This window comes from Ictidomys tridecemlineatus, chromosome 1 (assembly GCF_052094955.1).
Source record: "Ictidomys tridecemlineatus isolate mIctTri1 chromosome 1, mIctTri1.hap1, whole genome shotgun sequence".
NCBI lineage: Eukaryota > Metazoa > Chordata > Mammalia > Rodentia > Sciuridae > Ictidomys > Ictidomys tridecemlineatus.
In genome coordinates this window covers 34,159,421-34,175,153 of record NC_135477.1, presented here as the reverse complement: position 1 = coordinate 34,175,153, position 15,733 = coordinate 34,159,421, and the positions used below count along the sequence as shown (strand labels likewise).

Below are 15,733 nucleotides of genomic sequence, written 5' to 3'. Positions count from 1 at the left end.
TGTTCCATATCCATTTAGACTGAACTTGAATTATTATATACAGTTATATAGATTGATTACTAAAGGGAATTTTTTTTCAGAGAAGGAAAGTAGAATTAGTTTCTGGAACATATGCAAGCAACAGATCGGAAAACTAGGGGTACTTATTCGAGAGATGAAAAACTAGACCATGTTATTATCTTCACATATGTGGAAGAGTCAGTCATGTATGAGTGTATATGACTAGTGTGCCTACAGCAATCAGAACTAAAGACAGTAGGATAAATGTTATAAGGATTCAGACAGACTAACCATCTCAGCTGTGGAAATGGCTGGAAGTATCCAAACAGTAGCTAGATTGTCATCTTTCAGAGATGTTATAGAAGGGATTTCAACATTAAGTGGGCAGTTTGACTTAACAGGTCATTATCATACTGGTAACCAAAAAAGTAAAATGGTTCCTTCAAGATTTTGACAAGTAAGGTGCTAAAGATAAATGAAATTTTTAGGGTTGCTATTTGTATCCTTCCCATAAATGATCCTGTCAAAGACCTCTGAAACTCCTTCAATACCATTTCCTTTTTGACTATAGGCCACCATCATATTTATGGGAGATGAACATGGTGTATCTTCTCTGCCTGTGTCTTTAATTATAGATTATTATCTTCAGAATTTTTTAATGTGAGAAATAATTAAATCATGAACAGAAAACCCCCATATCAATTATGATCAGTCTGTTCAAGAATTCAGAATCCTTGCTGGATGCATTGACACACACCTGTAATCCCAGCAGCTCAGGAGGCTGAGGCAGGAGGATCTAGAGTTCATACCCAGTCTCAGCAACTTAGCGAGGCCCTAAGCAACTCAGAGAGACCCTTTCTCTAATAAAATATTAAAAAGGGCTGGAGGTATAGCTGTGTCAGTAAGCACCCCTGGGTTCAATTCCTGGTATAAAAAAAAAAAAGAATTCAGAGTCTCTACATGACCAGTGAAGCTCCACCTCTTGTACAAGAATGCTATCCTAATTAGAATAAGTTATACTCCAGGTATGTATAATATGTCAAAATACACTCTTCCTGTCATATATATCTAAATAGAGCCCCCAAAATCACTTTGTATCTAAATATGTACAAACATCCTGTGCCAATCAAAATTTTTAATTTAAAACAATGGTATCTTCAAGAATGGCAACAATTGCTTTGCATGTATTGAGCATGGCCTACTTACTAGACAGTGTGCAAGTGCTGCATATCATCTTATTTCATTCTTATGACAACACAATTATCTATATCTAAACCATTATTGAATTTTTAGTACTGTATAATCAATCAATCTTAACGTATTTTATCACAAAGCAATGAGATAAAATATATTATTTTAGCCCTAAAGCAAGATTGACTATTGGTTCCAAAAGATTTACAAAACCAATTAATTTATGAGTAACTACCATATTATATAGTGAGATTTGATGCATGCGAATGAGCTTCCCTGAAAATATCAGTTTCAATCCTCACCATTATGTTTGATGTTAACATAAAAAAATTTATCACTGTGTTTTAATGGATTTTCAAATTTGTGATATCTCTTATTAGGCTATAAATGCTATTTGGTGTTTTATTGTTGTTTTTTGGTTGGTTTTGTGACACATTTTTGTTTTGTTGTTTTTTTAAAGAATTCAGAATTCTTGACACAATAAATCTCCAGCTATCTTAATCAAGATCTTGAGCTAAGTGGCTGAGGTAGTGGTTCAATGGTAGAGTGCTTGCCTGGCGTGTGTGAGGCACTGGGTTTGATTCTCAATACCACATATAGTAAATTAAATAAAGGTCCATTGGCAGCTAAAAAATATTTTAAAAGATCTTGAGTTAAGCCATTTTATTCAACTCTCCTTGAATCTAGAGTAGATAGTTGACTTAAATAATTATTTTGGCATACTCTTCAGTGTTCCCCAATGCAGATGGTCAGAATTTCATCATCCTAGTGCCATGACATTATTCTTTTCTAAGTTTCTTCTTGTCTGGCCAGATACTATATCTGTTCCAAGTTGAGATGGGTAAAGCCCTCTCCCTTATATTCCTCATTATACAGAATACATGTGGGAAATAGCTTTTCTGGATTTTTGTAAACTAAAGTAATTAGCAATTGAGAAATGTAAAATGACATTCCTTTGAAAAATCTGTTGAGTAGCCCCTGCTATATAAGATAAAACTGAGGCTCTTAATTATACTTTCCCCATCTCCCAGAACTCTGAAATTTTCTGTTTCATGGCATTTGTTCCTTTTTGTTTCTGAACTTTTTCTCTGATAAAACTATGTGATGTTGACCTATATTTAGATTAGTAAGACATCATCATCTTATATTGGACCATTTGTATCTTCAGTGGCCTGTGCCACCTTTGGACTAAAAACAGGGATGAGAGTGGTACTAAATGAAACATCCTCGGAGTCTAGGTTGGTTTTTTTTGTAGTGACTTCTACCTCTGTGCTTTTTGGAAGCCAATTAGATGAAAGCATATTTCCAGTATATGCTGCAAAATATGGTACTGTTAACAGTGGTCATGATTGGCAAGACAAAGACAGTTCCTGGAATTGTTGAAATTAATGACATCTGAATAATAAAGAAACTTTGACAAGATAGAAAATGAATAAATTGCTTGTCTTAGTGGTCCAAAGTCATCAACTCTATTCTCTGAGAGGGTTCTTTGTTTGCTATTCCCCCCCAAAATGAGGCTTAGATTAAACAAATATTTATCAAGCCCCACTGTTTGCTAGACATTGGCCTTGTCCCTGAGAAAACTGAAATGAACACAATACCTGTAATTAAGTGACACAGTTATTGATCAAATAACTTTCTAAATAGACCTTCATTTCTCTGTCAGAACTTTATAGTAGATTCATACTTGATGTATGATTTCCTCAGGATTTTTAAACAGAGCAGTGTTTGACAATGAATGTTGTTCCGTAATTATAAAATAAACTATAATGTGTCCTGAACATTCACGACTACCAACTTTAGGTTTCTGATTCCTTTGTAAAGAGACTCTTTGCCAAAGTCTGGGCTTGGCACAAGATCAGGAGCCACCACACAGCTTTGTAGGTTCAAACAGCAATTCTTTATTCCCGATCTCACACCGCCTCCACACAGGTTGGGGGCAATCCCCAATCTCCCGCACAATTCACGTCCTAAATACTTTCCACGGGAACTCAGGCAGCAGGCACGCCCTACTCCCAGCAGGAATGATCTTCAACCTCCAACTTCCCTAAAACTCCTATTGTCACGCCCTAAACCCAAGGATGGGGATACTTCCTGCAGGATACACCCTAATCCTGGATCCACCCTGGTCATTGAGCAGGGTCACCTTTCTCAAACACACAAGCAAGGTCGCAGCAAATTAACATGGGGTACGCTGGCAAGGATTACCATGCGTCCTACTTGGCAATGGCTCTCAGCAACTCTTAGGATATGGAGATTGGCATTGACTTTTAGGATACAACTATTCACATTTTACCTGACCAGTGAGAACATGATCAGAATATATCCTATAAAGCTATTTCCCCCACTCAAGAATCACTGTTTTTAAGACCATAAGAATAAAGATTTCATCAAGGGATTACCTGAGAGTATGGGAAGCATCTTAACTCTTTAAGGTTTCACCAATATCCCAACAGTGAAAGATTTTTTATTTTTAAGAGCTGCCTTCTAGCTCCCTCCAAGTAATTTCCTTTAGTGCCAAAGTGTGGCTTTAAATATACAAAAATCATCTTCTACTGTATTAATGTAGCAAACTATTGCCACCTAACATAGTCCTTATGATGTGACTTTGGAAACACCTCTCTCAGTCTCCAGCCTGCTTTAGACATCTTAATCAATAAGGAACCATGTTGGCATATTGTTGACAACTAGTTAACAACTAATTGATAGTTGGATGACCTAATTGGGGAGGATAGTGTGATCAACAGTGCCTAGATAGTGATAAAGGAAGACTGAAGTCAGGACTAATGATAACTGTCTTTGCTTCTACAGTGCTGTTCTTAGTTTTACTTTACTCTCTGTTCTGAAAGCCTGATTTATTAATATAGCAAATGTCAACAGATATTATATACTACATACCAGGGAAGTAGTGATGATCTAGAAGATACATGACTCTTACCTTTTATGGAAGTAAGAGATAGGTAAGAAATAGTTACAAATTGTGATACTACTGTGAACAGCAGAGACCAAAATCCCTGCTTTTATGGAGCTTACAGTCTAGTCAAAGAGATGGGGAGACAGACTAATAAACAGTGTTAATATAGAAAATAATGTGGGTGGGCAGAATGGAATGCTTTAGATAGGATGGTCAGAGATGACCTCATTAAGATAGTGACATTAAACAGATTAGACAATAAGTAGAAGTGAGGCGTAATATGTTCAAGGGAAGAACATTCCAAGCAGAAAGATGGCCTTTACCAAGTCCTTAGCACACTTGATAAACTAAAAGAAAGCTGGATCATAGTTGGGAAAGAGAAGAGTGGTATGAAATTCAGTTAGAAGTGATAAAAACTATTTTATTCAAGTAACCCTGTAGGCCACAATAAAGGGTTTGAATTTTATTCTAAGAGAAACCATTTGGAGATCATGAGTTATTTTAAAGAGAGATGTATTATGATGTCTGTTTTTGAAAGATCACTAGGGACATAAGTGGAAATGAGAGGCCTACTTAGGACACAGTTGGAATAGTTCAGGATGGAGGCGATACTGGTTGGATTCAGACAGTGTCCATGGAAATGGAGAGAAGCTGCGGAACATGTGGAGTTTGAGATGCATTTGAATTATCAAGAAGAAGGTATGTCAAGTAAACATACTGAAACTTAGGTGAAAAATCTAGACCAGAGATTTAAATTTGAAGGCTGTATATTTAGATAGTTTTTTAAAGTCATAGGAGTAGATAAGATTGTATAAAAAGATAACTGAGTCTTGAGGAATTCCAGCATTTAGAAATTGGGTAGAGAAAGCAGCAACCCACCCCACCCCCGCTGGGATGGGGGGGAGATATGACATGTCCAATACTTGAACTCCTCATCCTTTGCCGCGAAGTGTGTCTTCTGCAGCTTTCCCCTTTCTCAATGGATGGCAGCCATACATCACTAAAGCCAAAAACCTTGGGGTCATCCAAAACTCCTCACTCATATTCAGTGGCTCTTGTTCTCTCTCTCACCCCATATCTAATCCATTAGGAAACTGCTGGCTCTACCTCCAGAGTATCCAGAGTCTTAAACTTTCCACTATTCTGACAAGTATCATGAGATTATGGTCTAAGCCACTGTAAGCTCTCAGGTGCTTTTACCCATAACCTCTACAATCTATTCCAAGAGTAGTCAGAGTAATGTAAGTTATGTCATGTAATTTATCAGCTCAGAACCCTGTGGTGACTCTCCATTTTCCTCAATTTAAAAAATGAAATTCTTACAGTGATCTTCAAGCCTTTTAATCTGTTGTCCTTATCTGGTCCTCATCACTTCTAACCTCATCTCCTATGCTATCTCTTTCTCTCTCTACTCTAGCCACTCTGGCTTTATTACTGTTGGCCAGTAAGGCTAACTCCCTCATCTTTTTTTTTTTTTTTTAAAGAGAGAGTGAGAGGAGAGAGAGAGAGAGAATTTCCAACATTTATTTTTTAGTTCTCGACGGACACAACATCTTTGTTGGTATGTGGTGCTGAGGATCGAACCCGGGCCGCACGCATGCCAGGCACGCTACCGCTTGAGCCACATCCCCAGCCCCTCCCTCATCTTTTTTAAGCTTTTGATCAACTGCTACCATCTCAGCAAAGATGTCTAGTCAAGTAAGGACAGGTGTATCCTTGGATTTGGCAATGTGGAGATTATAAGTGACCTTATTGAAAGAAGTTGTAAGGAAGAAGCAAAGCCAATCAAATTTGGGAAAATAGAGGGGAATAATATAGATTGGGTTATGTGAAGGAGCAGAGAAATGGTAAAGTGACTTTAGGGAGAATACTTTTTATAAAATGAAAGGGATTGGAACATGTTAAAACATTGAACATAAGAATAATTTAGTTAGAGACAGGGAGAGGTGGTGTTCTCTAGTCAACTTCATGAGTATTTATGCATGATTCAAATACTGTCTGTATGATCATGACCAAAAAGTGTCTCCAGGCTCAGACCAGTTTCTCCAAATTAGCATCCACAGAACTTACTACTTACTAGACTTTTGTCCTACAAATGCTTCAAATTTAAGCATTTCCAAAACGAAATATTATCCCACAAAACTTCCTGTTGTATTCTGTATTTTATGGATTTGATAGTCATCTGCAGCTTCTTTCTTTTCATCAAATAAGTCACTGTGTTCTACCAATTTTCTCTCCTCTCTTTTTAGATACTCTTAGCAACATTGTATGAAATGATAAAAGACTGGAAACAACCTAATTATGCATGAGAATGGAACTAGTTAGCTTTTGATTCTTCCAGTAAAGAATATGTACTACTAGTAGTGATTTCTAGGATATTACTACATTTTTCTTTAAAAGAAAGGAACAAACAGTATCTTTTTAACAATTAGTAGGTGTTTGCTTATACATATATAAAATAATTTTGGAAATATAAGCAAAAGAAAATCAGAATGAAGGGAACTGGGAGGTTTGGAATAGGAGTTGAGAAGAAGGCTTCATAGTATCCCCTTTTACCAATCATGTGAATATACCTATTCTGTTTACATGAACAGTGTGAATGAGACAACAAATCAGTCTCAGTTTTGACCCTTATCATCTATCACATGGACTATGGCAGTGGCTATCTAAAATCTTAAGGACCAGACAGACCTTACTACTTCTTTCTCTTCTCATTTTACCCATTTATCCACACAATCACCAAGGTTATCTTTCTTTTAAAAAGAAAGGAAGAAAAAAAAGCCAACTTAACAAAGTGGACTACTCTGAACAATCCTTTGTAAATACTAATGTGTTGTGGGAATGTTTTTCCAACTGTTCCTAAGAGGTGGCTCAAAGATACAGGGATATGGAACAGAGTCCATACACCTCCTTAGCATGACAAAAGGTTCTTTCTGATTGGCATGTGCCTATTTTAGCATTCTGTGCCATGGCTGTTATGAAGGATTTACTCCTTCATACCTCCTTTCCCAGGTACTTTTTGGTTTTTTTTCCTGCTTAACCTGTAATGTCTTGCCCTTAAATTGTGAGCTTTTTTTTTTTTTTCCTCTCTTTTAGTTGTCAATGGACCTTTATTTTATTTATTTACATGCGGTCCTGAGATTCAAACGCAGTGCCTCACACATGCTAGGCGAGCTCTCTACCACTGAGCCACAACCCCAGCCCCAATTGTGAGCTTTTTAAAAGGAGGAACAAGGATACGAGGATACTCATCTTTGTGGGCACAGAGCCTAACAAGATTAAAACAAAGTTAATCTTTTTAACCATCTTTAATTCCTCAGTTGCAACCAGTGTCCTGTCAACCCAAGAAGTCTATACCATTGTTTTTTCATCCATTCCCATGCTAGTCATTTTAGGATTACATTCAGAGTTGAGGATTTAAGAATATTCTTTTCCTCTCCCTCAGCCCATAGACAAACGTCTCTCTGTTTTAACTTCTGCCTGGGATCCTTTTCATTTCATGATTAACAACACTAAAAGGATATTAAGTATTAATATATGAAAATTGAGTTACCATGCTCTTTTATTTGGTTGGGGGGGTGGCTTTTGAGCAAAACTATGGAAATTAAGTAGCTAAAGGAAGACTCCTGTCTGGGAAGAAGTTGCTTATGTTGTGCAAGTGGCAGGTTAAGGGCTCTTTTGAAAACATCTGATTTGATTCTTTTTTTTTTTTTTAGTGTCACCTTTTCTCACTACAAAGACAAATATAACCTATAAGCGGGTCTTGTCTTACTGCTATCTCATAGTCCCCCCAGAAACATTTTATGAGACAGATGTGGGAAAGAATTCTAGTAAGAGTTAGTTTTGTCACTATTTCATAATGTAGTGGTTTATATACTTAAGTTATATACTTTGAACATGTGAAAATATGTGTACACTAAATATGCAGAACTCTTTATTTACAATTTGAATTCTTATAAAGCTATTTAGCTTTTGGTCAGTTATTTTGTAATCTTTCTCTGAAGATGATAGTAGCACCAACTAAGGCACTACTGCTGTACCTCAGGCTACTTAGCAGTGCTACCCTTTAGATTTATCATAAAGAATAGTTACTAACATTTTAGATCAATTTTTCAATAATTAATCCTTGGATTATTGAATCTATTATTTTCCATTCTGAAACATTTTAGCATGACTTGGTCTCACTGAGTCTAATTTATTAAAATAATTTGTTTTCTTCTAGGTTTTGGACGGAAAGATGTAGTTGAATATTTGCTTCAGAATGGTGCAAATGTCCAAGCACGGGATGATGGTGGGCTTATTCCTCTTCATAATGCATGTTCTTTTGGTCATGCTGAAGTAGTCAATCTCCTTTTGCAACATGGTGCAGACCCAAACGCTCGAGATAATTGGAATTATACTCCTCTCCATGAAGCTGCAATTAAAGGAAAGATTGATGTTTGTATTGGTAAGACTATTTACTTTTCAGAATTTCCCAGAAATTCTAACTGTTTAAGAGTTTATATTGAATTATTTGTTACTATCATCATATTCTGCCATACTAAATATAAATAAGAACACTTTGTGATTTTTTTAATTTATTTATTCTAAACAGTTTGTGATTTTTAATCTAACCACTGTTTACTAAATTGCCTTTTTGTGTATAATACTTACCCTAAATTTCTTTGCAGAATAGTTTAAAGTTCCTGTTCTGTGGAAACATGCATTCTCTTGGGAGATAAAATACACAACCAGCTAAAGATACAGTGGAAGTGAAATTGACTGTGAAAAGAAAAGTGATTAGGGCTATGACTAGACTGGAGTCAAGTCTCAGAGCCCAGTTTACTAGAATCTTTCTAGTCTTTCTAGTGGGACACAGGTTAGGGATTTCTTTATAAAGAGCTTTGAATTTTAGGTTATGGAGCTCGATGTTGCTAAGTAAATAGTGTGCGATATTGAAAATAATTGAGGTGAACAATTTCTCGAAAGTAGTATATTTTAGAAACAGTAATCTGGTAGGGAGCTGGGTAGAATGCCAGCATCAGGGAAACTAGTTAAGAAACTGGAAAATAACCCAGGTAAGAAATGAGAGAGGGGCTGGGGATGTGGCTCAAGCGGTAGCGCGCTCGCCTGGAATGTGTGCGGCCCGGGTTCGATCCTCAGCACCACATACCAACGAAGATGTTGTGTCCGCCGAGAACTAAGAAAAAGTAAATAAATGTTAAAATTCTCTCTCTCTCTGTCCCCCTCTCTCTCCCACTCTCTCATTGAAAAAAAAAAAAAAAGAAATGAGAGAATGACCTCAGGTCACTCCAGGAGATTAAAAATGACAGATTAAGTAAGAAGCGTTTGGTGGAAGAAATATTATTTAGAATATTTTAACCTAACAAGTGAGACAGGATTTGCCTGACAGGTTGATCCCTGACAAAAATGATACATGAGAAGGCTGTTTGAGATTTTTTTATTAATCAGAGATTGGGGATTCATTGTCACCTTAGCTCCATTGTTTTTCCTGATTCAAAACAGGTACACTTAAAACTCTTTTAACACAAAGAAAGGCAGGTCTGAGCACCAGGAAAAGTCCAGGGGCTCTGTGCTGGAATTAAACTGGCCTTCCTCCTCCAAAATCCTCATTTACTACACCAAAGTCATTAGTTTGAAATGGGTCATTTATTAAGATGCAAAACCTTTGTCCAATTCTCCTTTTCTGGGTGTTAAATTATTCTTGCCCTTTGCTCAGTCTACTCTTTGTACCACATAACGCATCTCTAGTGCCTTGGAGTCTCAGGCATATAAATTTTAATACAATAACATGGAGTTTTCCAGATGTGGTTATGGATCCATACCCTCCAGTGTAGTAGCTAAGGACTTAGAATGGAGGCTAGTCTTAATTGAGTGTGCTATAAAGGAAAATATACACACTATTTCAAAAACTTACTACCAAAAAATAAAAGAATGTAAAATATCTCATTAGTAATTTTATATTGATTATAATATGAATGTAGATATTGAATATTTAATGTATTATGTTAAAATTAATTTAAATTTATTTTTAATGTAACTACTAGAAAATTTTAAATGACATTTGTAGCTTACATTCTAACACATTTTATTTCTATTGAATGGCACTATTAAAGACTAGAATGAAATGGAAATTAATCTATTAAAGAACAGGGGCTAAGCTGAGCTTTTTTGTTTGTTTTGTCTGTTTTCTCTTAGCTCTTTATTTAGAGAATGTCTTGGAATATCTTCCTATAACAAATAACAATATGCATCATAGCATAAGGCTTCTCCTCTTATGTGCCTTAGATTATATCTTTGAGGAGTTTTTTTTCTTTTTAATGTATTTATTTTTATATGGTGCTAAGGATTGAATCCAGTGCCTCACACGTGAGAGGCACTGGATTGAATCCAGTGCCTCACACGTGAGAGGCAGGCACTCTACCACTGAGCTACAGCCTCAGCCCCTCTTTGAGGTTTATTGATGACTTTTTAAAAGAATTTACACATGTACAAAGTATTTTAGATATGAACAAAAAAAAATTTACCCATGTGATTTTTTTTTTTTAATCCTACACATCTTATTTATGGGCTATCTATAGCTTTAGACATTTCATTATGTCATGATAGAATAGTCTCCATTGGAATGAGAAAAGCTTTCAAGCAAACTTGCCCTTTTTTCCCCTTATGTACTTACCTGTACTTACCTGTTGTTAGTCAACTCATTACCATCTATATAAATAGCCAAGGAAAATCTCCCATTAAACTGAAGGGAAACTTATTTAGTGTGTCTTTAACACATTAAATACTAGACTATTTTATATATTCTTAAATTTAAAATATAACATTTACCATGTTATAATATGAAAGATTTTTAAACTTCTTTGAAACTTCTGGAACAGAACTCTTAAGAAATTGATTTACTTCAAAAAAAAAAGAAAATTATTTATTAAAATCAAGTTTTTATTTATTAAAATCAGTCCAGCTGGGGTTATGGCTCAGTGGTAGAGCACTTGCCTAGCACAGGTAAGGCACTGGGTTTGATTCTCAGCACCACATAAAAAAATAAATAAAGATATCCTGTTCATCTACAATCTCAAATATTTAATGATGAGTTGCAGTGGCAGAGCAGCAAGGACTATATTCAAAATGTAAAGTGGACTACTATTACATCTTTTTAAAAAAATCAAGTTAATTATAGTTACCATTTCTTAAAGCAGTGTTGCTATTTTTCAGTGCTCTTACAACATGGAGCTGAGCCAACAATCCGAAATACAGATGGAAGGACAGCATTGGATTTAGCAGACCCATCTGCAAAAGCAGTGCTTACTGGTAAGTCTATGTACTGTCTTTGGTTATTCCAGGAAGACTATAAAGAACAAACTTACTAGGTAGACCATCTGCCTCCTGCAGTTAATGGTCTCAACAAGGATTTTTAAACAGTTGTCAGTTCAGTGGCTATTCTTTTTTTTTCTTTTCAAATTCATTTTAAAATTTGTCATTGTTATCTTATTAAGTGTGTTTGCCATTGGGTATTCAGGATACTTTTTAAATATCCCTGAATGTTTTAAATGTATCTACCCCTTTATAAACTATTACTTAGGGAGGAGGGAGTGTACTTTAATCATTTTTTACATATCCTTTCAAAAAAAGCACTGATCGTTATCTTTTACTAATTATCTTCATAACAATAGTCTGTGCATACTCCATTTCAGTACTAAGAGTACTAATTATTGTACTCTGCTCTAACATATTCATGTCATTGAAATCCATCTTCAAAAAACTTTGGGACATAAAGAAGCCTTGCCTTAGTAATCAGTACACAATTCACATTGTAAGCAATAATTTGAATGTTGTTTCAGCAAGTCTTTATATTAATTTAAATTTTGTTGATTTTATACTTTCATTTGTATTATTTTATAAATGTTTTCAGCATAGTTTATAATTAATCATTTTTGTATATGTAAAATAGTATCAAATAGAAACAGTCAATGTTGAAAAACTCTTTGGATTCGTAAGGATTTAATATTTATGTTCAATTAGTAATGCAGTAGATTTTTTTGGTAATATTTGTAATGTTGTTATATTAGGCTTGTTTTGTTTTGTTTTGATTGTTGTTGTTTTATTTTCCTTTTGGTACTGGGGCTTGAACTCAAGGCTTCACGCCTGCTAAGCCTGTACTCTACCACTGAGCTACACTCCCAAACCCCTTATTTTGGTTTTGAATGTTTTGGATACATTTGTCAATTATGTTAAAAAAATAACATCCTTATTTTAGGGGAAAAGAAGAAAAGAAAAAGTTCACCAATAATCTACCAGCCCAGATAAAACTTTGTTAATATTTCCTTCTGGGCTTCTGTTTCTCTGTGTATATTAATTTTTTGTAGGTGTAGTCATACTTTATTACATAACATGGAATCTTTTTTAACTTTCATAACAATGATATTTCATGTCCTCATGTAAGTATTAAACTGCACGATATTCTGTTTATTAACCCCTTTCCATTTTAGAAATTTGTTTTCAAATTTATATGTTTTAAATAGAATAGGCATCTTTTTGCATAAAACTGTCATTGGTTTTTTTTTTTTTTTTAATTTCTTCTCATTCCCCCCTAATTCACAGGAGAATATAAGAAAGATGAACTTTTGGAAAGTGCCAGGTATGTACTGATGTTATTGAATATACACCATGAATTTTTACGATTAAAAATTTGTTTATAAAAGTATACATTAAAAGAGAATGATAAAGGGAAATCAGTAGAGGGACCAAAGGGTAGAATGTAGAGAGGAGGGACAGGGGAAGTGATGAGGAGTGGTATTGCTCAAATTGTATCATTATATTGTGTGTTGTATGCATGTATGAATATGTGCAACTATAGTGTACCAATTAAAAAAATATATGGTAGTGGGGATGAGAATGAGTTTTGTCTTAATGGCCCTAATACATGCCTCTAGATGATTTGATAAAGAATATAAATTGCTGGACTGGGGATGTAGGTCAGTGATATAGTGCTTGCTTAGCATTCAAAAGGCCCTGGGTTCGATCCCCAGCACCATACAAGAAAACACACATAAATAGCTAATACTTTTTTTGTGTTCTAGGAGTGGCAATGAGGAAAAAATGATGGCTCTTCTTACACCATTAAATGTCAACTGTCATGCAAGTGATGGCAGAAAGGTACTTCCTTTTGTAATTAAGTTTGTGCTTATCTCCTGGTGATGGGTAAATTAAATTGAGTAAAGTACTGATTTTTTTAAAATAGTAATTCAGATTAATTCTCAATTTTAGTAAATGACCTGGCACAGTGGCATACATCTGTAATCCAGGTATTCTGGAGTCTTGAGACAGGAGGATCACAAGTTCAAATCTACCCTAAGCCACTTGGCAAGATCCTGTCTGAAAATAAGAATGGAAAGGGCTGGGCATGTACCTTAGTAGAAGTAGATTGCCCCTGAGTTCAGTCCCTATTACTGGGATTTAAAAAAGAAAAAAAAGCAAATTTAGTGGAACTTTATTGATAATAAACATTTTAAGTTGTTTGCTTCCCATATGCAGTAGTAAACATCAAACTTTAATATGGTGCCCTCAGTATATATGTTATGTTTTATTTAAAAAATTAAATTGATGTTACACAAGTTGTAATTTGATTTTCTGGTTTTATATTTGGGATTTTACCTTTTTATATATTTTATTCATTCATTATGTGATTTTACTAATTTATTTGATTAATATTTCAGTCAACACCATTGCATTTGGCAGCAGGATACAATAGAGTAAAGATTGTACAACTGTTATTGCAACATGGAGCTGATGTTCATGCTAAAGATAAAGGGTAAGCATTTGAGCAAAAATAAGGACTTTGTTTACAGTACACTCTGAAGTCTTATAAAAAGCATGTTTTTGAATAAACAACATTATCATTTATTGAGTTTTTACAATTTACAGGTTACTCTGAGGATAGAGAATTATTAAAACCTTAAAACCTTAAGCCTCATATACAGTACTTTATGGATCATGAAAGATAACTGATAAAGAGATCTGTACCAAGTGCCAGGTGATAGAGAGGGTTTTCCAGGAGTGGGTCTATCAGTGAGGGATGAAGTGGTTGGGAAATCCTTCAGAAGGCGGTGGTACTTGATCTTGACTTTAAAGCCAAGTCTTAAATAAGAAAGCAAAGTGGGGAACATCACTCTGTAAGAGAATCGATGTAAGTTTAGGTACTAACCCAGATGATATAGTACATTTAAGAAACTATAACCGGCGGGCTGGGGTTGTGGCTCAGTGGTGGAGCGGTTGCCTAGTGTCTGTGAGGTACTGGGTTCGATTCTCAGCATTGCATATAAACAAACAAAATAAGGTCTGTTAATAACTAAAAATAAAAAATAATACATTAAAAGAGAAAAAAGAAACAGTGACCAGGGATGTTGCTCAGTGACAGAGCACCTAACTAGCATGCACAGGGCCCTGGATTCAATCTGTGGCACTGAAAAAAAAGAAACAATGAATAGATCAACTTGACTGAACCAGATGATTCATATGTGGAATAAATAAAAATTTAGGATTGGAGAAACAGATAAGAACCAGATTTTAGAGAAGTTGATATCCTATCCTGAAGAATTCAAACTTTATTCTTTCATCATAAGCAATCTATGATCTGAAACAAGGGGATTTTTTCCCCCTAGTGGAGGTTTAGGAGGCGTATTCCGGAGCAATGTGTAAGGTTAATTGAAGAAGAAAGAGACTGGAGCAAAAGGAGCGGTTAGAAAAGTTAGCATTATTATAGGAGTTTGGACATAATGAAGATCTTTAATGATGGTAGAGAAAAATTAAAATAAAGGCATAGATGCAATAGATATTACAGTGTAAGAATGGACAAGATGGCACAGTCTAGACATGAGAGAATATGGAATAAAAGGAAATCTCTTTTACATCCTGAAGTGGAATGAGACCCAAAAGTACACATAATGAAATACAACAGTGAAAACTGGGGGAAAACAAGTTTATTTTTACAACCTTTGGTTTTATGTGAATATGATGGGAATTCAAATGGAAATGTCTACTACATATTTGGGAATAAAATTGAAGTTTAGGCAAGTAAAGAACCATATATTTAAAAATGGTATGGCAGAAAGCCATTAACCTTTAAAGAGAGATGTGTAGAACTAAAGAGACTAAATTGCAGATGGCCATCACTTACCATAGATCATCATGATAGTGGCTATAGCAGTTAATTAGTGACTAATTCTCCAAGGAGAAGGAGAAGCTTAAAAATAGGATTTGATGTTCCACTATACCTTTCCATATATCATGTTCTTCCATTCTCATCATGAATGAATTGGATTTCAGTTTGTTGAGGAGTGTAGCAGTTCTCCTTATAGGATTTTAAAAAATATTTCAAAGAAGAGCCATTGTTTGGGCTGAGTCTAGAAAAGATGTGTAACAGTGATTGATCCAAAGGAGGGAGAGAAATTTATCCTATACTCAAGACGCAGTATATATAGAGACAGAGGGCACTGTAAGTTCAGCATAACCTTTAGTAAAAGGGAAAGGCCAGAGAAGGAGTCTTGTTAAGAAGTTACTACTATCTCTTAAAAGCAACAAGGAACCACTAAGGATGTTAAACAAGATTAGCCACATAAGAAAAATCTG

At 35.1% G+C, this 15,733-nt stretch overlaps 1 protein-coding gene across 3 annotated transcripts in view; it reads left to right on the top strand.

Annotated features, from left to right (window-relative positions):
• The window catches only part of Tnks2 (tankyrase 2), a 61,639-nt gene that overhangs the window by 4,622 nt on the left and 41,284 nt on the right, over positions 1-15,733 (top strand). For 2 of the 3 annotated variants that reach the window (XM_078038157.1, XM_013362149.4), the window contains exons 2-6: positions 8,328-8,552; positions 11,321-11,416; positions 12,707-12,743; positions 13,186-13,261; positions 13,822-13,916. In XM_078038157.1, the coding sequence (XP_077894283.1) occupies positions 8,328-8,552; positions 11,321-11,416; positions 12,707-12,743; positions 13,186-13,261; positions 13,822-13,916 (529 nt within the window). Of the gene's footprint in view, positions 1-8,327; positions 8,553-8,769; positions 9,295-11,320; positions 11,417-12,706; positions 12,744-13,185; positions 13,262-13,821; positions 13,917-15,733 lie in introns of those variants that run through there. The other variant, XM_078038158.1, reaches the window with a different exon arrangement.